Source organism: Puntigrus tetrazona, chromosome 18 (assembly GCF_018831695.1).
Source record: "Puntigrus tetrazona isolate hp1 chromosome 18, ASM1883169v1, whole genome shotgun sequence".
Classification (NCBI taxonomy): domain Eukaryota; kingdom Metazoa; phylum Chordata; class Actinopteri; order Cypriniformes; family Cyprinidae; genus Puntigrus; species Puntigrus tetrazona.
Genome location: NC_056716.1, coordinates 13,395,569 through 13,423,458, shown reverse-complemented (window position 1 = coordinate 13,423,458; position 27,890 = coordinate 13,395,569). Strand labels below are relative to the sequence as shown.

The following is a 27,890-nucleotide window of genomic DNA, read 5'->3' as shown; positions in this document are numbered from 1 at the left end:
CATACAAAATCAACAAAAAAGCAATAATATGCATAATATGTGTTATAACAAGCTTAACGTGATACACATAACACATAGCAAGGTTTTTATATAATAAATAGAAAATAGTATAAAAAAAGAATAGAGGAGTTAGTGTGTTTTTTTTTTTTAAATAAAACAAGCAGTAAAGTAATCGAGTGCAAGTGTAAAAGTATTTTTTTTTCTCTTTTAAATTTGTTATATGTTATATATACTGTATACACAATATCTGACAATGCAACATTTTATTGATTTTGAAACAAAACGTAAAAAAATGACAAAAGAAAACAGTGCAGTTTCATAGACATTGGTTGTACTGGACTAAACAGAGACTTGAGATAAATATGTCTCTGTTTGCAGGAATACATTTTTATTATAGGCTATTACGAAATAGGGATTTCTCGAGGAAAAAAACAAACGTATAGATGCAGTTCGTGTTACTTAACAGTAAATAAGATTACTTACGTATACTTATTTGTATAAAGTGTACTCTAGAGCTTTGTCTGTTTAAATAGCTTTTTCGGGTATAAACAAGCCTGAACTAACAGCGATTAATATATTTGTATTTTTAAGCAGGATTCGTTCTTCGACGCGTAACAGTATTATAGCAGCAGCGGCGGTGGATTTCAAGCGGCTTTTATTTTGAAGTGAGCCGTTTCCGGTGGGCGTGGCTCAACGTCTTCGCTCGACTCTGCTGCCATTTTAGTGCGCTGTGAGAGGCGAGCGGCAGCACAAAGAGGAGTCCGCACAAATAAACAATGCCGCAATAATCACGGCCTGCGCCTAGTTTATTTGTGATAGCTGAGCAGTCGACGTTTCTTTACTCGGATCGCACTCATATCCCACCATGTCCACCGAAACCCCACCGGACCAGGTAAAGTAAAGCCGTACGCGGAGTGTTTGCGATCAAGGGCTCGTGTTCGCGGCCTAACCTTAACCGTTGAGCTCGCCCGTTAACCGGAGTGTCGTGTCGATGCTCGCGTGTTTACCGCGTCGAGCGTTTGCTTCGCGTTACCGTGAGAAATTGTGGAGGTGGTAGGTTAGAGAAACGTTGACGTAATGCTGTATCTCAGGTGAATGGCGGCGCATCTGCGGCGTATCACCACGATGCCAATGTTTGAGTCTTTCGCCTGTGTTAAGTTAGTTATTTACTGGCGTCAATGTAGCCAATAAGTGAACGTAGAGACTTTTAATTATCTTTAGGCGTTTGAGGATAAGCTAGGGTTTGATATGAACGCGTTACATATAAAGCTAGCCGTCGAAGTTTTGAAACGCAACAGTTGAGTTTCAAATAACGTTAGTAGCTCTGTTCAACTTGTTTTCAATCCATAAGTCTTTTTCCTGCCTGTTTTTATGATGCCAACCCGGTTTATAGCGTCAGTTATACATTAGCAGAGCCTAAAAGACTTAATAGAGATTTGCAGTACTTCATGGCGAAGAGTGAGAACTGTTGACTTAGTTAGGCCTGTGGTTATGTCCAAAACATGAATATGCACTCATCTGTCCTGTTGCACGTCGTTCATATCCGTTTGTTTCCCCTTTAACAGGCGGCTGAGTACATCCCAGAGAAGGTGAAGAAAGCAGAGAAGAAGTTGGAAGAAAACCCATATGACCTCGACGCTTGGAGCATACTGATTCGTGAAGCACAGGTTTAGTGACACAGGGTTGCATTCCTTTTTACCCGGGGTAACGTGTTTTGGGGAGGGAACTGGGGGTCTGTGACGGCACATCCGGCGCCGTTTCATGTAAAGGGCGTTTTTGGGAGCGTACCTCACGAATCTGTATGTAAATGCATTTTAACTTCTTTTAGAATCAACCCATAGACAAAGCCAGGAAGACATACGAGCGACTTGTCGCCCAGTTTCCCAGCTCGGGCAGATTCTGGAAGCTATACATCGAAGCTGAGGTTATACTTTTATTTTTAATTAAATAATTTTTCTAATCTGTGCATGACGATGCTTCTTCCCGTTTTGATCAACGATGTGATATTCACACAACAAGCGCAATAATCGCAGGGAGTCAAGGGAAACTCGTAGCTTGTATCGTTAGGGGTTCTTTTTCATATACTTCTCAGTTTTATGAGGTGATATTGTTGCATGTTTTATCTGCAACAGCATTAAAACAATTTTAATGGTATTGGAGTGCTTTAGCCTTTATTACTTGTGTCAATTTCTTGCCTCCTGTGTCATTTCTTTGAGGTTGTGGTTTGTTTCAAATTAATTATTCAAGATTTTGTCCATGTTAGCCTCTGTTTTTCTATAGTCCCTCATTGCATTTTCTACACGTGACCCGTAGTCTAGCATGCACACTAGCTTTTCCACACATTAACTAGTTCGTCTAAATCCTGAGGCAAATTGTACGGTGTTTTGTAAGTGCACACTCGCCACCACAAAGTGCAGCACCTGGCCACATACTTTTACATTTCAAGGTATTCTTTAAAGGAATATGAAAAAAAGCGCGTTTTAAATTCGAGTAGGTGTTTAGGAACAGATTAATTATTGTAATGGTAAGTATCTTACACGTGACCTTTAGGTGCACACATTTAACTCGACTAACTTCACATTAACTACTGCAGTCACTCAAGTTTGTATTTATTTTTATAGATTTATTTATTTGCCCGTTTTATTGGCAAACCATTTTTTCTGGGTATAAATGAAGTAATACCACTAAGAATGTTAAATGTTTAATTTTTAATTTATTTTTTAATAAATTACAAGGCTTTGGTGGAGGGCTGTTATAATTACTTAATTTTTTTTCTTCTTTTTTCCTTTTCCTGCTTGCTTCGTTACAGTTGACCCTTTGCCCCTCTCTAAAACATGTACCACTTTTGCAAATGTTGCCATCCACCAATTCACTCAAATATTTTTTTATACTATAATAATATAAAATTATGAAGGAAGTTTTCCAAAAATGTTATTGTTGTTAAATTATTTATAGTAGTCACACGGTACATTGTACAAGTTTCTAATTGTCCAATCCAAAACTGTCAGGCTTCATTCCCAAAGAAATATGCATAATATATCAGTTAAAGAACCTACATTTGCTCAAAGATTAATGTTGATTTTTTTTTTTTTTTTTTAAACTTTGTAGTGAGTTTCAAGTTTGTGGTAATATTGTAAATGCGTTGTAGAAACGTTTTGAACAGTTCTGTTCAATCCCTTTAAAATAGTTTTCCCTTTTTTTTTTTAGTTGCCTTTGCATCAATTTTGATTTGCAATCTGAACCGTTTTTAATCATTGCTGCATCCTAAAGATGAAATGGGGCAGTTAGGATTGTATTTCCGCTCGCATATCCATTTTTTTTTCAAATAGACCCCCACCATGTCCAAATAATTGGAGAGCTGTGTATAATAACGGTGGTTTTTAGTCTCAAATCCCCAATTGTGACTCAGAAACCAGTTTTTGCTGCTGTCACCCGAATTTAACTTTTAAAAGGGTCTAAAAATTGTAATGTTATTTCGTATATTCAATTGAAGCTGTTTTCGTTGAATGTGCAAGCCTTCAGAGTTACTGGGTATTGTATGTAAACTAGAAGAACCACAAAAGTGCTACAAACCAGTGTTTACGATGAATTAAACCATTACCGGTTTGCAATGGCAAGCAACGTAAGGCTTTATAGCGGAAGTAACGGGAAATCAAGGGCACCGGAAGTCTTGCACATTCAGGCTGCTCTTAAGTCAAAAACGAGGTGGATGTTGAAACGATCAATGACGAATCACTTAGCGTTCACGCACTCATCTGGATCGGGCTCACTTACAGTATGATTGAGCATTTCCAATCATGAAGCTTCTCCACCTTTTTAGTCAAAACTGCTTGGTTTTGACCAAACTGTTCTTTTTACCCCTGCTGTAATAAAATGCACTGTAACAAGTTTGGCTTGTCGTTGTGATGTGCATTGTAATTTGTGTCAGTGAGTGTGTGTGCATGCGTGCGACCGTGCCTCGGTACCGGTGTTTCTCACACTGTGTCATGCTGGGTTTTGATTTCATTCGGAGCTGTTGAGCGCTTGGTGAAGTATGTCAGGCCGTCACTGTTTGCCCTGGAGCACAGACACGCTGCCAGCCGCCTTTCACAGCTGAGCTCGGCGATGTTAATGCGATCTTAACGTTACGAAGGACCGCAGAGGTGAAACGAAATGACCTTTGAGGTAGTTAACCCCCGAAAGGAAAAAATTCGGTCGTCATTTGCTCAATCTTATGTAACTCGGACCTTCCTCTGTGGAACAAAATAGATACTTTTTTTTTTTATTATTTTTTTTAAATCTTTGTTTTGCTTGTGCAATGAAAGTGAATGAGGACCAGCCTTGATTTGGATCTTATTAACTTGCATTGTATGGAGATTTGTAATTTTTTTTTTATGGAAAGTAAGGTTACAGCATGAGGGTGAGTAAATGATGCAGATTTAAATTTTTCGTTCAGTTATAATTAGTGATAACAGGCATATTGCCTAATTTTTTTTTTTTTTTTATGGTGCCACACTAAAATGTAGCACTACATTTGCACAGACAAATTAATTCATTCAGCCTTAAAAAAAAAAAAAAAAAAGCAATTGTTTTTTTTGTTTGTTTTTTTTGTTAGTCAATTATTAAACAGGATAGTTACACAATCACAGCTGTGCCGCCGAAACATTTAGTGAAATCGTTTGGTTAAAATTTGAAATGCATGGCATCTGCTGTGAGGACCGTTCCGACGAGATTCAAACATCTGGTTTCAGGTAGTCTTTGTATATCCGCTTCACTCTCGTTCTCTCTCCTCTGGTTTTATACTACCTTACCACGGACACCGCCGTTCTCTAAATTGTTTCACTAAATGCTTCAAATTAGTTGCACCAGTTATTTGAGTACTTGGGAGAATTTTCACGCTTAGCTGCTGTTTGAATTTGATTTAAATTGCATTTTGAATTTTTCTTTTATCAGAATACTGACAAGTTTGTGACTCTGAGGTTTAGGCCGCTTCCCAGAATCATTTGCCCTATCGGTTCGCTACAAAATCATGCATGCCACGAGGTGTCTGTGCCGTGCAAATGTAAACATGTGTTTCTGTGATTTTTATTGAACATCAATTCATTATTTTAACTGGCTAATAAATTAAGGTTTTTTTGCTTTTGTAAAGCAGTTTGCAATTTTTTTATGAATTCATAGCCATGCAAGCCCATTTCTGCCAATACTATTTTTTTTTTTCAGACTTGCAAGAACATTTTTATTTGAGGAAGTCAAATTGCTTAATGTTAGTTCATAACATACAATTTTTACGAATCATGAGAAAAAGGCTATATCGTCTTTTTTTTTTTTTTTTTTTTTTTTGTGTTCTAAAAATATCCATCCCAGCAGTTTCCTTTTTAAAACTCTCGTTGCATTTACATCAGACTAGTTGTGCCAGCTTTAGAGCAAAGTTTAATGAAAAGTATCTTTGACACACAAAATGTTTTTTTTTTTTTTTATATATATTTTTTTGTCATGCCAACAGAGAAATTCTAATTGTTGAGCCTGACATTTTATTTTTATTTTATTTCTTGCTTTTTTAAATTACTCATATGTATATATATATGTATATATATATGTATATATGTATATATATATATATGTAATTTAAAAAAGCAAGAATTGTTTTTTATATATATATTTTTTATTTATTTTCAGTTTTTGATGTTACTTGTTGGCTCTATAAAGCAAAATATATATTTGAGGTTTAAATGTTACTACAGAAATGATGAAATGTTGATTTGCGATATTTGACTTTGAGGATTTTGAATAAGAGAAATAAATTTGAGTAAAAACGTATTTTAAGTTATTGTCGTCCTTTGAGCATGATTTTCACAGCATGATTTCACAGTACTTGTTTTTACTTGCCGATCCAAAAACAATAGCTTCGCAAAAGCTTCAGATGCAGCTCACAGGGCTTAGGCTTTCAGGTATATGCGCTCCAAAAATGTTTTTTTTTTTTTTTTTTTTTTACTAACACACAATAACCATTACAACATTGATTTGTGGCCTGTCAAAACGTACACAAAACGAGCGATCCCTTTCTTGAAGCTCTAGTAAATCCCGTGACTCTATACGGCTTCACATGCGTTTAAAAGAAGTTAAATGACACAATATTACGCAGTTGTGTGAATGTCACATTGTTGACCTTTTAAAGGGTTTGTGCGTGCATGTGCGGAGAAAATCAGCCTTTCTGCAGACCACCGCTTTTTAATAATACTGGTTTTCAAATGTGTCCACAGATCAAGGCTAAAAACTATGACAAGGTTGAAAAGGTAAGCGTTTGTTGTCGCATGGGGGGGGCCACGTGTCGAATTTATTGATCTTGCGATATTGCTCTGGTTGTGGTGAGGGACAAACTCGCAGGTGTGAGACCATAAAAGCTGAGCTTTATCCAGGTCACCACTTTAGACCCTCGAAAGCGTAGGCCGAGCAAACACCAAAAAGTAAAACAACACCCTGCTTGACTAGAAATGTCCTGTTTGCTCTTCTGAATCCAGCAACATTATAAAATGAGGAAAAGCAGATTACGTAGAATTTTTTTGTTTTTTTTATACAAATTTAATTCCGGTTCAGTGAGCGATTCCCTGATAATGCATTGAATTAACAAAACGAGTCATACGGGGCCAGTTTTGAGTCCCGTACCTCGCATGACCCCTTTAGTTTCTGAAAACTAACACAGAAGAATCATGGTGTTGATATGATATCTAATGATTGATGCAAACTAATTTCAGTAAATTTGAACAGTTTAGTTTTTCTCTATTATTGTTATGTAATCCTGAGTGTATATTGGACTATCATGGTAATATTAAAGGGTCGCTGTAATTAAGTGTGTGCATGAGTAATTTTGTGCTTTTTGTTTGTTTTTTTGCCTCTTGTGTGTCAGACGGGATTGTTCACTGTTCAATTTCTTGCTCAGTTATTTCAGAGGTGCTTGATGAAGGTTCTGCACATTGACCTGTGGAAGTGTTACCTCTCATATGTACGGGAAACCAAAGGGAAACTGCCCAGCTATAAGTATGTGACACAGTTGTTTATGTGGCTTACAAATTAGCGATCGGTGACTTGATTGATGATACACTAATATACAGAGGGGTCCAAGGCTCGGAGAACAATTCAGTCCCAGGTGATTTGTAATGAATAGGAAACAAACTGATTCTGGATTATAATTAGTTTGCTTATCAAATAAATAAATTTGACAGCGACTATGCAAAACGTTTTTGTTTCCGTTGAGTCACATTGCTCTTTGAAATCTCTAATAGTTTTGGATAACCTGAATATCAAGATTTGTCATTAAAGGAGGGACGATTATTAAAAAGGGAGACGATTCTCACTGTTACACTGATAATACACGCTAGTTAACATTTGAAGCGGATCAAAATCTTTCATCAAAGTCCTAATAACTAAATCCAAAATGTTTTTTTGGCCCATTTTCAAATACTGTAGTTTGTATAAGGGGGAAAACTGAAGTTAGAAGAATGCAAGATAAACACTTATTATTTTTTTCATTTTACACTTAACACTTATTTTGTTTTTTATTACAGATTTGCGCCTAATTACTTTACATCCAATTTAAAAAAAAAACCATTCCAAATTATGTAGCGATTTAACCACATCATTGACCAATAATATGTTTTCGTTGCAGATACTTAATCTTTAAATGCTTAAAATGTGCTGTCCTTTGGCAGGGAAAAGATGGCGCAGGCTTATGATTTTGCCTTGGATAAGATTGGGATGGAGATTATGTCCTATCAGGTGAATGTTTTGACAGTTAGTAACTTATTCTATATCATTAAGGACTTGACTTAACTCCAAACTCTTCTCCTTCCCTCAGATTTGGGTGGATTACATCAATTTCCTCAAAGGAGTGTAAGTGCACCATTTGTATTTTCGAAAAACTCATTTCACGGTCATTAAGGAAGTTGACGAGGCGCTTGAATGGCTCTCTGTATGCGTCTCCAGAGAGGCCGTGGGGTCATACGCCGAGAACCAGCGCATCACGGCCGTCAGACGCGTTTATCAGAGAGGCTGCGTCAACCCCATGATTAACATCGAGCAGCTCTGGAGGGACTACAGCAAATACGAAGAGGTCAGAACTAATGGATCAGTGTTATATCAGAATTCAGATCCGTTCATTTGGATGTAGAGTGCATGTGCTGTCCTTAGCTTGCAATAAAGAGCTTTTGGTTGCGTTTATAAAGGGCATCAATGTGCACTTGGCCAAAAAGATGATTGAAGACCGGAGCAGAGACTACATGAACGCCAGGAGAGTCGCTAAGGTGAGTTCTGCACGCGTGTGATGGGATACAGCAACAGCTTTTGTTTCAATATGTGCTAAAAAGCTCAAAAATAGAAATCTCTCACATTGCATATGCTTCTCTTCTCATTACGTTAATCTGTTTATAAGAATAGTTCACCCAAAAATTAAAAAGCAGTCAACGTTTACTCATCCTCATGTAGTTTCAAACCTGTAGGAATTTCTTTGTTCTTGCTGTTTATTCAGGAAGAACGTTTGTTACCAGGATGTTTTCGGGTCACGTATTTTTAGTCGATGGTGACCCAAAACACCCTGTTTCGGCAGAACAAAGAAATCCTACAGGTTTGGATCCACTTGAGGGCGAGTAAATGACCATTGAACCATTCCTTTATTATTTCTCTCTGCTGATGGTGTGATTGTAACCCCGTTCAGGAGTATGAGACAGTGATGAAGGGTTTGGACCGTAACGCCCCCTCAGTGCCGCCCCAGAACTCCCCACAGGAGGCCCAGCAGGTGGAGATGTGGAAGAAATACATCCAGTGGGAAAAGAGCAACCCACTGCGTACCGAAGATCAGACACTCATCACCAAGAGAGGTGACTAACAGGAAGATTCATAAACTAGGAGCTGCAGGTTTTGACAGTCGATCATTTGCTGAGTGTCTTCTTACTTCTATCTTACAACACCCATCATTTTACAGCAGCTTTGCACAAAATCATGATGTTATAAATATATATATATATATATATATATATATATATATATATATATAATCCCCATTATGTGTACATTAGAATTGAACAGGTTAGAGCTGGGTTTTGCAACCATGCATTACATTTTGCAACGATATAAACATAAATGTGCTAAAGTGCATCGCAAAATACGGTCTCAAATCTTCTCTGGTAGAGTTTAGTCTCAGGTCTTTTTTTGTACCTAATAATTTGTAATTTGTGGCTTGCAGTGATGTTCGCCTACGAGCAGTGCCTTCTGGTGCTCGGCCATCACCCGGACATCTGGTACGAAGCAGCCCAGTACCTGGAACAGTCCAGCAAACTACTGGCAGAAAAAGGGGTTGGTTTGCAGATGGTTTTGGATGAACCCTGTTTGACCTCTGTGATGGACAGGGGACTGCTTAAAAAGAGTTACCTTTTTTTCTCTCTTGTGCTGCATGTTAATCTTATTGCGCTCTCAATCTCCTCGTTCAGGACATGAACAATGCCAAGCTGTTCAGTGATGAGGCAGCTAACATCTACGAACGTGCCATAGGAACTCTGCTCAAGAAGAACATGTTGCTATATTTCTCTTTTGCAGATTACGAAGAGGTAAGATCTCGTACTGCATTAAAGGACGACCTGAGCCAAAGACTCAGAATTTAGTTTTTTTTTGTATTAATCTTTCACTTATTTTCTATTGTCTCACTTTTACAGTTTTGCTACTCTACCTTTCTGAATGTAAATGACCTATTTTTTAACATTGTATTCATAATTATAGTTTACTCTTATGCAAGATGGACCTGTTTAGTACTTAATGTGGATGAGTGCAGTCATGTTTTACTTTATTATAGTTATCATCAATATTTTAGAATTTCATTTGCGGTTTTCAATTTAAATTTCATTTTTAATAATTTAATTTTATGTTTGACATCTTATACATGCAGTTATGTGTTTTATGTAGTTTTTTATAGTTTTATATAATGTTGTTTTAATTTAAAAAAAATTTTTTTGACTTAGCTGACATTAAATACTAATTTTAGTTAGCTAATGTTTCTGGTTATATGATTATTTTCTGTTTAGCTTTTATTTTTCAGTGGGAGCTTAAACAATAAAACTCTTTTATAAGAGCAAAGAAGTCCTTTCTCTTCCCTGTAAACTGACAGTTTGACCTCTTTCTCAATTCATATTTTTAACTTGTGTTTCGCAGAGTCGCATGAAGTACGAGAAGGTTCATAGTATATACAACCGTCTTCTGGCCATAGAAGATATCGATCCTACATTGGTGAGCTCAGCTCTCTTTAGAGACAAATGCATGCGATATTATAATAATAATAATAAAAATGCTGGTTTGGAGAAAGTGCCTATTTTGTCTGATTCCTGTGTGATTCACCAAATATTTAAAATCAGTTCCTGATATTTCACCAGAAACATCAGGGGAATTTCGTTCTTTTTTCACTGTGAATAAAGAGAGAATGACCTTTCGATGTTCTTGAACTGATGCTCAGGTCTACATCCAGTACATGAAATTTGCCAGAAGAGCCGAAGGCATCAAGTCTGGCCGCGCAATCTTTAAGAAGGCCAGAGAGGATCCTCGCACGCGGCATCATGTTTACGTCACTGCTGCTCTTATGGAGTACTACTGCAGCAAGGTAACTTCATCAACACGTGTCTCTCTTTTATATTTATATATATATATATATCTACACATGTGTTTGTGTGACCCTGGACCACAAAACCAGTTTTAAGTCGCTAAAAATACATTGTATGGGCAAAAAAATAATGTTTCTTTTATGCCGAAAATCATTAGGATATTAAGCAAAGACCATGTTCTATGTAAATTTCCTACCATACATGTTTTAAAACTACGTGTTTATTGTATTGCATTCTATTGTATTTAATTATAATACAGTAAAACTGCAATTTTGCGCAGTAATACAATTTAAAATATACTATATTGCCAAAAGTGTACTGTCACCCCCTTCCAATGAACAAAGTTGAATTTTCATCATCATTACTCCGATCCTCACTGTATGCCAATTTTTGATTCTAAAGAAACATTTCTGATTCTCATCAATGTAAAAATATGCCATTGCTGGTTAATTTTAGTGTGGAAACCGTGTTTTTCCATAATGCCGTCTTCACAATAACACTACACACCTAAATGTATATCCTTTGCCTACAGGACAAATCTGTGGCCTTTAAGATATTCGAGCTTGGACTGAAGAAGTACGGTGACATTCCTGAATACATTTTGGCGTACATTGATTACCTGTCTCACTTAAACGGTAAGAACGCGATTCCCTCCATGCACACGTCTGATGAATTCGTGTCCTTTTAATCTACTGCCGATCAATCGGTGATTATATTTCTTACACCTGTACTGCTCCGTCACATTTTATCTGGCCTGTATCACTTTGGGTGAAACATTGGAGAAAAACAATTGCCGCCCAAACGCTGCGTATCCTTGACATGCCCTCGAGATGGCTGTTTATTTACACGCGTAGATGATGATGATATCTGACACAGGAGCGCTTATCAGACCAAACAAACCCTCCGTCTCCTTCATGAAGCGGATAGCTAGGAGACGGTGTTTGCCATGCAGTAAACATCGGCCGTGTTTATCTTGTCGCTAAGCCATTACCAAAAAAAGATGCATAAAAAGCCATTTTTGAAAAAGCATTTCAAAAACGAGGATGAATTATTGAGCTGTTTGCCCTTTCCTCCATCACAGAGGACAACAACACCAGAGTCCTGTTTGAGAGAGTCCTGACGTCCGGCAGTCTTTCCCCTGAGAAATCTGGGTTAGTGGGATTTTATTGATCATTTTTTTGCAAATATACCAACTTTTTGAACCTTTTGAATTTGCTCTTAAATGTTGAAAAGAGGTTGACTGAGCTCAATCAGAATGAGATTTGAATGGGATCGGAAGGAGGTTGTAAACCTGAAGTAATCTGACAGAAGCAAGGAAATGTTTTAAATCTGGCTTTTCTCGGTTGGATTCAAAAGCACCTTGATATGTAAGATGTGCAAACAAATAGTTTTTATAATGTTGTTATTTTTTTTTCTCTAGAAACAAATGTTTACATACTCCAAGAAAAAATGACTGAATTTATAAAAATAACCCCGTTCAAGATTTACCCTTGAATCTTCAGTTCCTGGATGAGCCATGATTCAGATTAAGGTTAAAAATGTATATCAACGGAACATTAAAAATCTGATTGGATTTGGATTAATTCAAGTCTGTGTAAACGCGTCCACTTTTCATATTTGAACCCTTTAAAGCCATGCAGTTAGTAATTGCGCAATACACACATTAGTCAACCTCACCCATATGTTTTTTTGCACTGGCTGATAATGATATTTAGAGATCATGTAGGCCAATATAATTTCCCTTATGTAAAATAAAATGTGTACTTAATATAAAATGAGACATTAACACTCACTTGCCATAAACGTTTTGGTATTATGCGAACTGAATATGAAAAGGCTGTTGGTAAATCCTGGATCTGATACAGTCTGAATTAAAAGTGTGAAATGTATTTTCTAAATGCATATTATTGTTTCGTTACACGTTTTATTTTTAAATGATGCTTTGGCTTTCAATTAGTTTTCTTCTATATTGTTTCGTCGCGGCTTTAACACAGGGTTCAATGTAATTTGAACATTCCTGATGTTGTCGCGTGATCTTTTTTGGTGTAACAGGGAAATCTGGGCACGCTTCCTGGCCTTTGAAAGCAACATTGGAGACCTGGCCAGTATCCTGAAGGTGGAGCGAAGGCGCTTCATGGCCTTTAAAGACGAGTACGAAGGAAAGGAGACGGCTCTGCTGGTGGACAGATACAAGTTCATGGATTTGTATCCCTGCTCCCCTAGCGAGCTCAAAGCCCTCGGCTACAAGGTTAGACAGGAAATGGAATCATTTCAGCTTTTTGCACAACGATGATACCAGTGGAGAGTAAACGTGCTGTAAATACGATTGCACTGTATGAAGCACGGCGCTCCTCTCATCGTCTGAACGTGTTGATTGGCAGGACGTGTCTCGTGCCAAATACGCAGCACTGATCCCCGAGGCGGTGGTCACTCCTTCTGCCCCTGCGCTGAAAGACGAGGCCGACCGCAAACCCGAGTATCCCAAACCTGACACCAGCCAGATGATCCCTTTCCAGCCCCGTCACCTGGCGCGTGAGTACCGGTTCAAGTTCGAGGGTCCCTGCTCTAGGGCTTATGGAAGCTTGCTTCTACCACAGATTCAAAATATAAGTCTTTACATTCATAAATATAATTTAAAAATAGATATTTTTCAGATTTTAGATTTTTATATATATATATATATATATATATATATATATATATATATATATATATATATATATATATATCAGATGAAATATAAAAAAATTACTTCTTGCAATTGAGGTTCTCTTGCTGTTCTGCCTTTTTCTTTGAATCCTAATGTCTCCGAATTTTTATTTATTTTATTTTTTTTTTTTTTCCAAAAGTTTACAACCCACAATTCTGACTTTTTCTCAGCTGCAAGTTATATATTTAATATATATATTTGATGTATAATTGATATTTAATACTAGTTTAATTTTGTAAAGTTTAAATTGACTTTTTTTTGTCTTGGAATCCCCGAGTTTACATCCCACGCAGTTGGAACTCAAAATTGCGAGAGGATTCTTTCTTGGAATTCCGAGATTGCACAATTAAGATTTTCATCTTAGAATTTTCTTCTAAATGTGTACATCTTAAAATTGTGGTAACAGTTTATTTTGTCAGTCCACTTCGTATTCATTCTACCAACGCAAGTAATTTAGCAACTGCATATCAACGAGGCGGTCTGCTTCAATCTCTTCTAACAATAAGTGCATCTCAGCTTTATCTACCGACCCTAAACCTGCCCTAACGGTCTGCTCTGAGAGGATTAATGGGAGTTAGTTGACATGTAGTTACTCATAGTTGGGATATCTAAAGTGGACTATCAAATTAAAGTGCCACCGGAATTGTTTTTTGTGTCTACCTTTTATAATAAAAAAAAAAAAGGAAATGGTTTATCTCAAAGTCTGGCCTGTTCCTCTCAGATTTGTGATTTCTCATAAGTCCTAATTCTGAGCGAGACTGTTTGCAGGGTATGTCCGTAGATCATTCTCGGTTGGCAGTTGTGGCTTTGAGCCGATCGTGTGCATTGATAAGTGTGGTGACGTGTCGTCCTGACAGCTCCCGGCCTACATCCTGTTCCTGGAGGAGTGTTTCCTGTCCCTCCCACTGCTGTCATCCTCATGAAGCTGCTGCCTCCTCCCAGCTGCTTTACAGTCAGTTCAACACCTCTTCTTCTTTTAAATGCTTTCCACCGAGCTGTAGGATGAAGTATCATCGAGATATATAAACTTATATGCGATCGTGTGTGTGTGTGTGTGTGTGTTTTTAGGGTCCGTTTGTTCAGGTTGATGAGCTGATGGAGTCTCTCAGAAGATGTGTGTTACCTGAGAGTAAGTCCGTGATTATCCTCAATACAGTATCACAACAGTTTAACAATAACCGTAACTTATACACGTTTAAAACTGAAATCATGTACTTGTTATCAAATGTTTAAGGCCAGTAAGATTTATTGTCGTTGAAGAAAATTAATATTTTTATCAAGTTGCGATGTTAAATTGATCAAAGTTAAGAAATGTGTATTTTGAACTATTCAAAGAATCCTGAAAAATGGTCGATTTCCACAAAAATATGAAGCTGCACAACTTTTATAATACATTTCTATTATTATTTTTTTTTTGAGAGCAACATATCATATTAGAATGGATTCTGAAGGACTAATGGGGTAATGATGCTGAATATTCAGCTTTGCGTCACAGAAATAAATTACGTACTGTAAAATATGAGAATAGAAAATCGTGATAATTCACAATGTAATTGTTTTTACCGCATTTTAAAAAAAAAGTTATTAAATTCACCATCGATGAGCAGAAAAATTTTTAAAATCTTGCCAGCCAAAAAAATAAATGGTATTAATATAATAAAATACACTGTGTAATTATACTGATGAGAAGAGAAAGTGGCTTAATTGCCATGAAAATATTATTATTATTATTATTATTATTATTACTTAAAAAAAGGAAATGTAGTTAAAATCAGAATAAAGGCAGTGTATTACACGTTCCACTGTTTGATGAAATGATTGGCATGGAAGATAAAACTCCTCCTCTCTCCAGCGGTAGATGCTGCTGTAGAGCTGATCACCGGGAAGCAGTTAGAGATGAGCAGCGAAGGAAACGGACCCGTGGAAAACCACGCCGTGGCTAACAAGTCCTTGAAGCGGCCCAACGCCGATTCAGACGAGGAGGAAGACAAAGGATCGATCGCACCTCCCATCCACGACATCTATCGAGCACGACAGCAGAAGAGGATCCGATGAGCCGACTCACACACACACACACACACACACAGAGACTATGAAGCGGCGTCCGGCGCACTGACTCCAGCCTCCACCCTGGTTTACTGTGAAGCCTGCACTCCCACGGCGATACGAAATCATGGCTCATCTCCATTCGGTTCAGTGCTTTCAAAGTTTCTTTTTAACAGTTTTATTTTTTAAAACTGGGTGGTTTATACTGTATAAAGTTTTTATTCTTGTTTGCCTCATAGTTCTGAACTTGCCATGTGTAGTTGCTGGTGATGGAAGAGTTGAATTCATTTTGTAGTGAACTGAGGATCACACACAACTTGCTTCCAATAAAACAAAATGATCAAGTGCTTGTGTTGTTTGTTACGGTTTGAGGAGCTTGTGCTCACCACTAGGATGCACTGTAGTGCAGTGGATGTCTTTACACTAGGGTAAGTACACCAGAACACAGCTTGAAGACATTTGTAAGGACTTGTCAAAAAAACAACACAAACCCCTTTTGAATTTATCTTTTTAACTGAATGTGCTGAAAATGTTCCACAACAATTATACAAAGTATCATTATTCACTACACATGTATTTGTCTTTTGGGACAAAGAATGGTGAAAATTAAAATTGAAAATTAATTTTATTTGATTTACATTTTTTTATCAATATTTTTAAATTTCTAAAAGTTTTTTTTTAGGTAGTTTGTTAGATGTCTCTAATATATATATATATATATATATATATATATATATATATATATATATATATATATAAATAAATAAATTATTATAGTGACTAAATAACTTCTAAAAAATATATTTTTTTTAATTACAAATAAAATGTTTCCGTTAACTATGCTAATCCTGATCTGGAAGTGAATATTTCTGGATGAAGCCACACACAAAAAAAGTAAAACTTATCTATTATAACTACCAGTAAGAATTTTTTTTCTTTTTAAGGCCGTTTTCAGACGCTTTCTCACCTCCAGTCAGCATAAAACCAACATCATCTTCACCAACCTTACTTTTTTAAAACAAGGCCACAGAAAATCTATATTAAATTGCCTTTGATATAACAGGATAATTATATAGACATTTGATACGATTTAAACATGCTTTTTTTAACACTAATCTATGCCTTTAAATGAAACTGATGATGGTGCTTCAGCATCTGTCTGTAATTACTAACCCACCTATTTCCTGCCTTTATATTCCGAACACATGTCGTCTTGTGTTTTGTCTTTTCTAATCCACCATCGTCAGTCTGTTGTTTAACCATTAGCAGCCCGTGATGTTTGCTGCCAGGGTCCCGTCCTTTTCTTGACGCCACGCTTTATTTTGTGCAGCAGGCTGCAGACAGACCAAATGTTCCCTTCAGAGCTCCGTCACGTCACAAAGAAAAGATTCATCCGAGACAGGAACCTACTGGCCCTGATTATACCGAGCACATGGGTTTATATGGAAAGACAAAAAAAAATGCACGTATTCTACAAGAATCTGAACTCTTTTTTTGGATGACAATGGACTGACTATTGAGTAACACTAAATAATGTGATCATGCCCAAGTATTTAATGTTTATTATATTTGTCGTGGCTTGTTTTAATTGCCTCTTTTTTTGTGCATATGAAATATATATCTAATTCTAATGCTGTTTGAACAATAAAAAGTATCGCAATGAGAGAAATGAATTAGAAGTATGAATGCATTTCTTCGGTTTGTAGAGCTGGCACGTTATGGCTATAATTCTTTAAATCATTTTTAATCTCACCAAAGCCTGTGACCTTGTTAAAACTCCAAGAAGCTTGGACTCACTTTTGTAACCCGTTTTATTCTTCGAAAGACACATTTAGTTTTTCTGAAGTATTTTAACGTAGGACCGTGTTCTAAGAACGTTGTTTTCTGGGCAGCGCGTGGTAATATAATATCATATCTTTGATGAAGAATAGAAAAACGATCAACAGATCTCATTTGACATAACAGCGGTATAAATACACACATATTTACAATACTTTTTACATATTATACATACATATAAAAAAATGAACCGCGTATCTTTAAATATAAACATTGGATATTCTGTTGCCAAAATATTGCACGAATATTTCGGGGTGTCCTTTGTAGAACTGTCCGAGCAGACGGCGCTTCTCTTTCAGAGAGAGCTTGGAGTTCTCGTGAATGGTTTTGAGTAACGTCCACAACTCTTCTCTGGTCGTTTTCTGCACCGTTTCCAGGTAATCTTTTCCGCTCAGACGCTGACAGTACGTCGTTCCTGAGAGACGGGAGACTCGTTTAAATGATCACGTTCTCATTTGTTAACATGAACCAACAATCGAGGACACTTTGAACGCGGTTCACTAATATTTCATTGAATCAAAAGTTGTATCTTTTAGTATACAAAATCAATACAGTATGTTTTTGTCTGAGTGTAAAGTGTCAGGATGTTTCATTACAGTAAAAATTTTTTGTAAAGATTTATTTGTTAAATTGTGTGTATGCTTAATACTTCTTTTATTATATCCGGTATGTATTTTTTACACGCTTGACGTAATCCGTATTACAGTACAGTTGCGTATTAAGCAAAAACGTATCTTCAATTTAGCTCAATTTAATTTTTATTTTATTACTGATTTATTTTAGCTTAAGGTGGAGCGAGCATGATACCTGTTTCACTATTCTCCTGTACTTTCACGCCGTTATATATAAATACAAATATATATATTATATATTTATAAATTATATAAATACAAGTTGTATTTTACGTGTATCTGTGGACTCACCTGTCATGAGATCGGGGTCTGATCCTTTGATGATGCCGGCCAGTTTATCACTTACAAGTTTGTGCAACGTGACGGGAATCTAGGCAGCACAAACGAATTATTGCAAACACTGTCAGTTCACTTGCGTCGAAAAACACAATTTTATGAAATTATAAAATTGCGTCAGAAACGCAATTTATTAAGAATACGATGAGCCGAATTATTGACGAGGCAAAGACTTTTTTAGTCGTCTCTTCTACTCATCAAGGCATTTATTTGATCAAAAATACAGTAAAAATAGAAATAATATTAACAATTTAAAATACCGTTTTTTATGTTTAATACATTTTAATTAATACATTTTTTTTCTGTGATAAAAGCTGAATTTTCAGCATCATTAGCTAGACTTCAGTGTCACATGATTCTTCTTCTTATTTTTATTATTCACCAACACTGAGAACGTTTTTTACTGTTTAATTTTAGTTGAATCCATTCTATTTTTTGAGGATCCTTTGACGTATCAAAAGTCTAGCTGTATTTCGTTAGCAGCACTGTTTAAATCGTTTTTGCTGTTTCAGAGGCCGGCTGCTGACTCACCTTGAAGAGGTCATGGTGGTTGTCCATCATGAAAAGAACCAGAAGATCAACCTTTCCTTTGGCTAGTTTGGTCCCGTACACAATAGCATTCGAGAACGCCCTCTTCACCGCCATTCTGTTCTCTACCTACAGAACAAAACAAACAGCTCGTCAAGTTTCTGTAGGGATGTAGGAACGGCATTTTCTGTAGGCGTGATAAACCATGTCCAGGCAAAAGCGGAGAAGAGGCTGTTGTTTCGAACTGCGAAGCTCGCTTTAGTTTCTGTTCGTAACAATGACACTTTTGTGTGACACAAACACTGCCGTAATTCACCAGAAGACCTCAGATCCGGTGCGGACGCGGTGATCCGTGATGGTTTTCGAATCGCGTTATGTCATCCATTTCTGGTTTTGCGAACACTTGAGTTGCCTGAGCATAAGAACGCACGCTGTGCAGTGTCTGATTCGTACCTCTTTGTGTAGTTTGATCTCCTGAGGGCCGGCGGCGAGGGCCATGAAGCGCAGTAACCTGCGGAGCTCCTCTCTGCTGCGTGAATCCTGCAGCTTCAGACAGAGCTGAAGAGACTCCAGAGCCTGCTCCCGCTTCCCATTCACTGCACACACACACACACACACACACACACACACACACACAATAATGTTACGTTAGCTTGTTAATAATGCCGGGTGATATTGGGTGATATTGGTAAACCGACGGTCACATGGTCTGATTTTTCTAAATAGCTAACATAGAGGTATAACTGGCTAAGCAACATTAACTGAAGTGAAAGGAAATACTTGTTAACAGCAACTAATTGCTTAACGGTGCAAATAAACAAGCTGGAGACACTGAAGCAAGTGTTATTATCCTAATGCAAACGTTACACAATAAGAAGCATGCTAAAGTACACTTCTTCACAGGGGCCACTAACAAGCCAAGTTTCATTTCGTATATCTTACCGAGCAGCTCGGAGACACCCGAGTGTATGTCAAAGACGTGGTTGCTGAGCAGCGGGGGGTAGTCGGACTGGCCGTAGTGCTGGACCAGGGCTCCGTACAGGAGCTGCTTGTACTGAGACGTCTCCTCCGCACACTTGGCCAGTCCTCGGCTCACCTCCACCACCAACTGATCGGGAAGAAACTCCAGACAGTCCACGGCCGCTGACAACCAGCTATCCGCTCTGTTAGCGAGAAGAAAAAGGAAAGAACGTGACGCAAAGATAACGCAGAATCAAAGACGCAGCCATCTAAACATACACGACTAAAGAAAATCAGAAAATGGGTGTTAGGCGGAAAATATGAGCGGGAGAAAACAACGTGCCCCATGTTCAATATAGAGCACAATATACAGCAGATGTGCATTTAAAAACGGAAAAAAATGATGTTATTGAAAATCTTCCAAAGCATGTTTTTACCGAAACACTTATTATTTTGTTATTTTAGGTTGGACGGATTTTGTAAGAATTGACGTATATGTCATTCACCCCATGCACGTCAAAAGTAGCTGAGAGTGACGATAAAACCAGAAAATAGTTACAATGCATCCCCCAAAAGGCTAGTCTCTGTTTATGTAAGCATCCATCCGTTCTGAATTCACGTGCGCACTGGCAAGGAAACATATTCAGACGAGCAGAGCTGATGCACAACAAAAATAATACTCTTCCGCGTGCATTTTTATTTTTTATAAAAATCACATAGTGTTCCGAGTACGCTCTGAGATTTTTTTAACATTTATGCTTTTTTTTACTCAACACTTTTGCAGTGCGGCAAGCACATCTCTAATAATCTCTTGCATGAAATAGACGCCCCAGAATAAAAAGCAGAGAGTTAAACGAGCATGTAATGGAACGAATCAGCGTACTGAGCTTCGCTGAAGGCCTTGAGGATCTCGCGGTCCAGGTAGCTGCTGGTGTAGAGGAGGTCTGGGTCGCTGTCCATGCTGTGAAGGGACGGGCGAGGGCTCTCCTGGCCCTCCAGCAGACTCTCCAGAAGCGGCAGCTCGATCAGCTGGAGGAGCCTCAGCACCGTCTGCTGCTGCCATACTTCATCCATCACTGACACAGACACACGTCAGCTTTAATACTTTCAAGACAGATTCGCCATCGTGCGACACAAAGCACGCACATCCAAAGAAAACGTACGTTCTTGCGACAACCCCAGATTCATCATCTGCGGCGAGACGGTCGTGCTCATGTTCAGATTTCCAAACACATCCTCGAGGGACTTGTCCGTTTTGACCGGCGAGCTGTTTGAATACACCGAATCTTCTTTCCTGGGAAAAAAATGAATCAGACGATATTAACGGGAACTTCGTACGTCTGAAACGGCTTGCGATCTGCGAAGGACCAGGCCGAACGGGTTTCTCGTAGGAATCGCCCAAATAAGGATTTTTAGTTCATGATTCACTGAGATCTCGACGTTTACAGAGAACTGGCTTTTAATAGCAACCTCGGTCGAGCTGAGGTATTTCAAAGTATAAAATCTCTAAGGAAAAACAATTCAGAGAATTTACCAGCCATCCTGTAAGATTTCTAGGCAACTAATGAAAGGTAAATGATTAACTAGTTTTACCTCGCAACACTTGACCTACTGTAAACAGAAACACAATTTTCGGCACTGATTTTCACAAATTGTTTCGAAGATATTCCCGTAAGGAGTTTTTTTCTCTCAAACCTCAACATTCTGTTACGATTCGGGCTTGTTGTAATTCTTCAGTATGACCGAAAATGAAATTGCAGTGAATGGGAGCTAATGCTTTCAGGGTTAAAAAAAGGATGCCAAACCATTGCAAAAATCACCATAAATCATAACATGTGGGCATTATAATACAAGTGGTCTGAAGTCAAGAATCAAATTAATAAATCCATCAGGTTATTCACGGAAACGTTTGACTTTATTAGCTTTTCATCAAATCAAAATAAATCCTAAATCAAACTTTTTGTTGATGAAGTTCATAACACCGAATGATTCCTTCACTTATCTGATTTAGTCGCAGAAGTAGGGAAGGTTATCAATGAAAACACTGCAAAAATGGCTTATTTTACTTTTTGTCTTGTTTCTTGTCAAAATATCTAAAAAATTAAATCATCTGCCAGCGGGGAAAGTAAAACACTTTTTATACGTAATTACATATTATAATTATTCACCACTAAGAAATAAATATCTTGAATCATTTAGCTTATCTAGTATTATCTCGATTAAAGAATTTTTCCATATTTTTCACTAGAAACAAGACATGTTCATCATGTTTTTGCCTCCTTTAGAAGCTTTTACGTTTCACAGATGAAATAAGGGTCTGAAAAGACACGGATTCCTTTCAGGACGCTGTCAGAGGTCTACAACCTCTCACACGTTTCTCCTAAAGCTATAATAAGATAATGTTTCTTATTACATTGACGTACCTCTTGTAGGGTGGACTGTTTGCGTTCCTGAGAGAATCGTACCCACTCTCGATGGTCTCTGAGCTGGACGCGCTCGGGGTCGGTCTGTTCAGAAACCTGTACAGGCTGCAGCCGCTGTCCTCAAACCTGGCTTGCCTCTTTTCTTTCCCGAACACCTTAGTGTCCACCGCCTCAAAGACTCTGGCCTCCATGAGGGCCTGGCAGAGGCGGACCGCTTTGGACCGAGGCACCTCGGCGTCTCCGCAGAACTTGCTCTGGATGATGTGAGCCAGAACCACGTCCACCGCCTCGGAGCCCAGAAAGCAGTCGTGGTGGATTTTCAGATTGTGGCGTCTCCTCTTCACCTCCACCTGCGTCTGAAGGTTGTTGATGATGTTCGTCCAGATGTACGTGGCTCGGAACGGCTTCCCAGCCATCCCTGTCTCTGTCGGGAGACGGACGGGGTGAGAAAGGCCAGAAGAACGATCTCAGCCGGCGTTCTTGTGCTTCTGATTTCCCACACATTAAATACATCTAGCTCACTGACTGAAAGGAGACGCGTTTAATAAGTTCAGTCAGGCTTTAGAAACTGCGGACGCAAACTAGCCGTTTCATGCCAACATTAGTGAACACTTTGGCGCTGTCTGTTATTAATACTGGAATAAGTCTACAAAACGAAGCTTCTTCAGACTTCTGAAACCGGACCAAGAGGTTTCAGCTTACCCGTATTTAATTTCAGCTCTTTATCATTATAATCAGCTTGACAGTTGCAGAACATGAAGTTTCCCATGTTTTGCTCTCACGGGTTTAACGGCGGACTAAAGAAAGCTTTTACAGATCCGACTTCCAACACAAAGAGCATCCGCTGCCAAGATCAATACTGTACCTCATAAGCTTTATAAATGACACCGGCGGAGGCTGATCTTTTTTCGCGAAGAGGTGCTTCCTGCTGAATTTTATGTGCAGCTCTGAAGTAATGATGAAGGTCTAAATGGCCCGTCAGGGATTGGGATATTTACTAGGGGTGGCTATGAATGTTGTGATTACACAGAGACGCACCCCTCGCACACACACACACACACACACACACACACACACACACACACACACACTCTTAGTCAAGTGGACAACAGCTGGCCGCGATATAAAAGATTCTCTCTAGACTCGAGAGTTTTGCTGGGAAGTCTGAGAGGCAGCGAACGGCAGATTAATGCTAGCTGTGTGAATATACAATATAGCCATTGTTCGACCCTCTAAAAAGCACTTTATAGCATGTTTTAAAATGAATACTTAATACAGAAATAAACTAGAATTTTGCTATTAAATCAAACGTATCATAGTTTAAATTTGTAGTGAATTAGTTGAACATAAGCTTTTTTGAGACGCTTTTACTTATATTAATGTATAAGTCCGTACTGTAATATGGTAAAAGTGCACTGACAAGTATTTATGACAAACTAAAATAAATCATTTCTATTGAAACCTGCATGTCATGCATTTTTAAAAATATTTATAATAATTTATTTGATAAATCCCTAATTTTGTACATTTAAACAAGTCAAGTAAAGTTAAAATTGTACTTTTTATGTATTCAAATTAGGACAAAACACTGCTTTAAAATGCACTTAGATAAAAAATTGTACCTTGACATTATTACAAAACACCTTTTAAATGTGTTAAAGAGCCTTGTAAATACCACTAGCATTACAGTATCTATATGTAATTTCATCTAGAAGTAGTTTTTTTTTCCACCTAACAAATAAATGAGCAAACGCCGCGGGCCATTTTATCGAGCCAGAAACTAAAAAAATAAAAGGTTTCTTTCCAAATGGCTAGATTTGACTAAACTCGTCAGATTCGTCCCTCCATCTGATAAACTAGCCGATAAGGAAACCTTCCTGTTATGTTCGCATCACGTAAGGCAGTTCATTTGCGTACCGCTGTATTATAACTCTGCAGAGATTTTATTTAAAATAATGCACTGCATATAAAAGTAGCTGAATCTTACAAACAAGCATAATGTCAGTGCACTACAAGAATAGAATGGCAATGCCATTGGACTCTACTTGAAGCATGATAAATGTTATATCATTTTTGGCTGATTTGTTAAGTGTGCATGAATAATGCCAGTGTTACAATATCATAGTGCTTCAAAAGTGAATCCAGTATGTACAGAACACCCATTAGAGGAGTCACCATGGTGTTTGTCCCCATGGACAGAGAGCATCTGCCGGGATCACTCCTCTCTTGATGGCCAGCACACACTCATGTGTTTGCCCAACACTCACATAAATAACCCCAGAGGGAGAAGACGGCGCATCTAGGCTATTATTATGACACAGAATCACGTTGAAAACAACTTCTGATGATTTGTCCTAGGCGAACAAGTTTGTCAAGCACAGGCAAGCAGAACGCTTTAAGCCTCCGGCCACTATAAATGCAAAACTGCGTCTGAATGAAAACATCTGCCACCAAAACCTCTAAGTTCACTTTAGAATTTAAATATAACATAAATTGAACGCACCTCAGAAATGCATTACTATTTTAACCCAAGACGAATCTTTAATGTAAAGAAAAACTTGAAACGATATTCGAATCTCGTCTGAGCTGTTTCGCATTTACGCTAAGAACAGCGCGGAAACCTACCTGGAGGTCTGTGCATGTGCTCGGGGTTAAAGTCGGTCGTGTCGCGCCGCCGCTGCATGGAAGCGGAGCATCCCCTTCGGTCTCGCGCTGTGAGCGGCTGAGGTTCACGCTCGCGCGCTCCGAACTCGTCCACAGCCCCGGCCCGCGCGCTCTCACACCCTCGCCGTGACGTCACGGGGGCAGTCCAGAGCTCGTTAGCATAATAATGGCACCTTTACACTGAGGCAGTCACCGAAACTCTGCACAGTGACAAATAAGCATCACGACGTGTACTTAAGTCTATTATAAATAAAGCTAAAAACTTATTTGGGTTTTTAAAAAGTTTTTTTTTTTGCGACATATTGACATTTAACGGCTATACAAGAAATTTCCATAGTAACCACGGTTCCCGCCAAAATACCACAGGATATCGTTGGCATTTCTACTTTAAAACTATGATGATCCTTGTAAAAAAATAAGTCTTATTTTACTGAACGTATACTTGTAGAGTACTTCAAAGCTTGTATATTAAAAAAAACTCGCATATAAGCCTAATATTAATGAAATGAAAATGAAAAAGATACTTAGCCTAAGTGTACTAAGAGAGTAGGCTAGCCTACATCTTTTTGACTGTTTCTTAACACACCTTTAAAAAATAACACTTCGTAATAATTTCAAATTAACTGTTTATTTTACATTTTCATTCATAACATTTTGATATTGTGCTATGTTGACTACTAAAGCGCATACAAGGTTTTTAATTTAAATTGTTGTTTGATATTTAATTTAAAGTTGATGGTGTATATTTTAAATGGCATCAAATTCATCATGTACAAATATAGTTTTAAAAAGCTGTATTGTAATAGAATTGTAATTATAAATAAAATGTAGCCTCATTAAGGGTCCAGAAACATATGTTCAATTTAGTTGAGTGTATTCTTTTAAAATAAGTAGTAGATATGGCCTATGCTGAATTACTTCAAAATATATCTTTCATTTGAAACAAAATTGTATTTAGATTGGATGAGATTCCATTTATGTCTATAACAGCCTTAACTGAAAGGCTATTTCAAATTGAATAAAGTTTGTAAAAAACACTATATTGCAAATACAGGTGATCATTAGTCTCTGGCGGTCAGATGAAGCTCTAAATGAAAGACCTGTGTCACTTGAGTAAATGCGGACGCTTATCAGCATCTTAAACAATTAAAACTTTATTTGCTTCACCTCGGTCTCAACTGGTAGAACAGGAAGAAGTCTCAGAACCGTGAAATAAACAAAGCTCTCAGATCAAGGTCTGTGGTTTTAAATGACATTTCAATTCTTTGAAACACTGAAAAGCGCAGACATGTTTGAACTTCAAGGAATGTATACTCAGAAAATACCTAGAAATATTAACAGGCTGTGGATAATAGGGGTTGAGAAAATTGTAATTTGATATGCATATTTAATGCATCACCGCATAGAGTGACCTCTGCTATAAGAAACCAACAGGCACATTTTTATGCTGTTTACACCCGCCATGTAAATCATTGCCAACGACATCTCCATAAAAACCTTCAGATGCATGTTATGATCTTTAATAGCCACCTTTTAGTGGATTAATGTGACTACAGCTGAATCCAGGAACAGTATAGACAACGTTCATAAAAGTAAGAAAAGGTACAACTTACCAAATGAGAGATTTTAAGCACTGAGCTCACCAGCAATGACATGTATCCTAACCAAAACCTAGTCCCGAGCATCAAAAGAAGAGTAGGCTTGAACTGTATTATTCGTACGTAAGTGTCAGTGTTGAGATAATAGCTAAACGTGGTAAAGAAAGCGGTTAGAAGGGGGAGGGATGGGATTTATCTAGAAAGTCCCTTTCTACGGCTCTTCCTCATCATGCTTTGTCAGAGATTCCAGGCCAAAGGATTGTACGAGAGAATTTGCCTCTCAATGCTAGCTTTCACACTCTTCAGGGGGTCTCATTCACTCCTTTTTCCCAAGTCATTAGCCCTTTTACTGTCCCCCTCAGCCACAGAGCACTTTTGCATTCCAATACACACAAACACTCTGATCCAAACGGTATGCGCCAGTCAGACAACCGCAATCATCCATATACCTCCACGAATCCAATTCCAGCGCCCTGCCATGCAAACTAGTGCATAAAAACGTTTAAAGGACATAGATAGCACACTTTCGAGGTCCGGGATGCCACAGAAAGCCGTAGGAGAGTACCCAGTCAGAACAGACTATGAGAAGTTTCCAGAGCAGAGTTGACCTCATGCAGAAAGCATTGAGTTAAAAGTCTATAAAAACTAAATAAGCTCTTCTTAAAAGTTACGCTTCCAACCACCTAAAACACACGCGTGTCGTCAGAACCGGTTCTGCCGCTTCTGCGTTCTCTTCATGAGTGATGATGTTGTTGTGTAAACCTGTGTCACAGGTTAAAGCGTTTTCTCTCTGCTCTTGAGTCAACACATTCCTACAGCTCAGGTTTAAATCATGCCGGAGAACCTGTCAGCAAGGTCACAGTACCTGGCTGCTGTTCCGGTTTTCTTATCAAGAACCCAGAGCCATCTTCCCTTCCCCTAAACTGAGCCATGTGAGCCCTTTATGCAGGGTGCTTTATCACCTGGGCTTTATGGGAACACAAGGGGCGTGATAAGCAATGGCATGCTAAAGAGGTAATTAATGATGACCGGGGCGTTACGCACGTCGTCACGTTTATTGGTCTGGTCCTGTTTGACGCATCACAGGACAGGTATGGAATGTCTTGAGGAACGCTGGAATCTCTCGGAGAACCAACCAGCTCACGTTTCCCCTGAAATCCAAATAATCTAAGGAGTAAATGGCACTCAACAGTGTTTTTGAGAAGACATTTTTGCACTATGATATGCTTTATGACATTTTTTTTTGGTGAGCCACTCCCCCAATTATACGTTTGCTCAAAAAGACTTAATTTGACACTTAAATATATACATATACAAATATGACAAGTGTAATACAGAGACAGAAAGACAAATACATAGACAACCGCAGAAGAATAGACAGAGAGATACAGATAGATCCATAGACCCAGGCAGACAGATAGTATTCATAGATAGATAAATAGATTCAACCTGCTAAGTTTTATTAGACCTTTTACATTCTGACTTAGTAAAATCTAATCTTGTTAAAACAAAGGCTCTGTTCCTGTCTGTTGTAGAAA

General features: G+C 38.1%; 2 protein-coding genes across 5 annotated transcripts; one reads left to right on the top strand and one right to left on the bottom strand.

The window, feature by feature from the left end:
* The first annotated feature begins 696 nt into the window (after positions 1–696).
* cstf3 (cleavage stimulation factor, 3' pre-RNA, subunit 3) lies at positions 697–15,717 on the top strand. 2 transcript variants are annotated; one of them, XM_043264706.1, is made up of 21 exons: positions 697–892; positions 1,566–1,667; positions 1,829–1,924; positions 6,240–6,272; positions 6,917–7,014; positions 7,686–7,752; positions 7,832–7,866; positions 7,960–8,086; positions 8,199–8,276; positions 8,687–8,849; positions 9,215–9,324; positions 9,459–9,575; positions 10,174–10,248; positions 10,472–10,615; positions 11,149–11,251; positions 11,698–11,767; positions 12,669–12,864; positions 12,998–13,148; positions 14,184–14,278; positions 14,395–14,455; positions 15,179–15,717. In XM_043264706.1, exons 1-21 carry the CDS (start codon positions 866–868, stop codon positions 15,379–15,381), a joined length of 2,151 nt encoding a protein of 716 aa, XP_043120641.1. In that variant the 5' UTR covers positions 697–865; the 3' UTR covers positions 15,382–15,717. The 2 variants fall into 2 exon arrangements, with proteins under 2 accessions (XP_043120641.1, XP_043120642.1); XM_043264707.1 differs by lacking the exons at positions 697–892; positions 1,566–1,667; positions 1,829–1,924 and adding an exon at positions 4,637–4,730.
* Positions 15,718–17,165: 1,448 nt separating this feature from the next.
* Positions 17,166–27,248, bottom strand: depdc7a (DEP domain containing 7, paralog a). Of its 3 annotated transcripts, XM_043264708.1 has the most exons (10): positions 26,368–27,247; positions 24,716–24,954; positions 22,091–22,514; positions 20,831–20,961; positions 20,551–20,743; positions 19,650–19,870; positions 19,161–19,303; positions 18,711–18,836; positions 18,135–18,213; positions 17,166–17,626 (listed from the first exon to the last, which is right to left on the bottom strand). In XM_043264708.1, exons 2-10 carry the CDS (start codon positions 24,771–24,773, stop codon positions 17,412–17,414), a joined length of 1,590 nt encoding a protein of 529 aa, XP_043120643.1. In that variant the 5' UTR covers positions 24,774–24,954; positions 26,368–27,247; the 3' UTR covers positions 17,166–17,411. The 3 variants fall into 3 exon arrangements, with proteins under 3 accessions (XP_043120643.1, XP_043120645.1, XP_043120644.1); XM_043264710.1 differs by lacking the exon at positions 24,716–24,954 and having other exon boundaries at positions 26,368–27,248; XM_043264709.1 differs by lacking the exons at positions 24,716–24,954; positions 26,368–27,247 and adding an exon at positions 22,956–23,163.
* Between the last annotated feature and the right edge of the window lie 642 nt (positions 27,249–27,890).

Excerpts from the sequence above, each read along its gene's own strand:
- cstf3 (XM_043264706.1), top strand. The coding sequence starts at position 866 with ATGTCCACCGAAACCCCACCGGACCAG. Across the intron at positions 7,753-7,831 it reads TGGAGATTATGTCCTATCAG|ATTTGGGTGGATTACATCAA; the intron begins GTGAATGTTTTG and ends TCCTTCCCTCAG. Across the intron at positions 8,277-8,686 it reads ACGCCAGGAGAGTCGCTAAG|GAGTATGAGACAGTGATGAA; the intron begins GTGAGTTCTGCA and ends AACCCCGTTCAG.
- depdc7a (XM_043264708.1), bottom strand. The coding sequence starts at position 24,773 with ATGCAGCGGCGGCGCGACACGACCGACTTTAACCCCGAGCACATGCAC. Across the intron at positions 18,837-19,160 it reads AGATCAAACTACACAAAGAG|GTAGAGAACAGAATGGCGGT; the intron begins GTACGAATCAGA and ends TTTGTTCTGTAG. Across the intron at positions 17,627-18,134 it reads AGACCCCGATCTCATGACAG|GAACGACGTACTGTCAGCGT; the intron begins GTGAGTCCACAG and ends CCCGTCTCTCAG.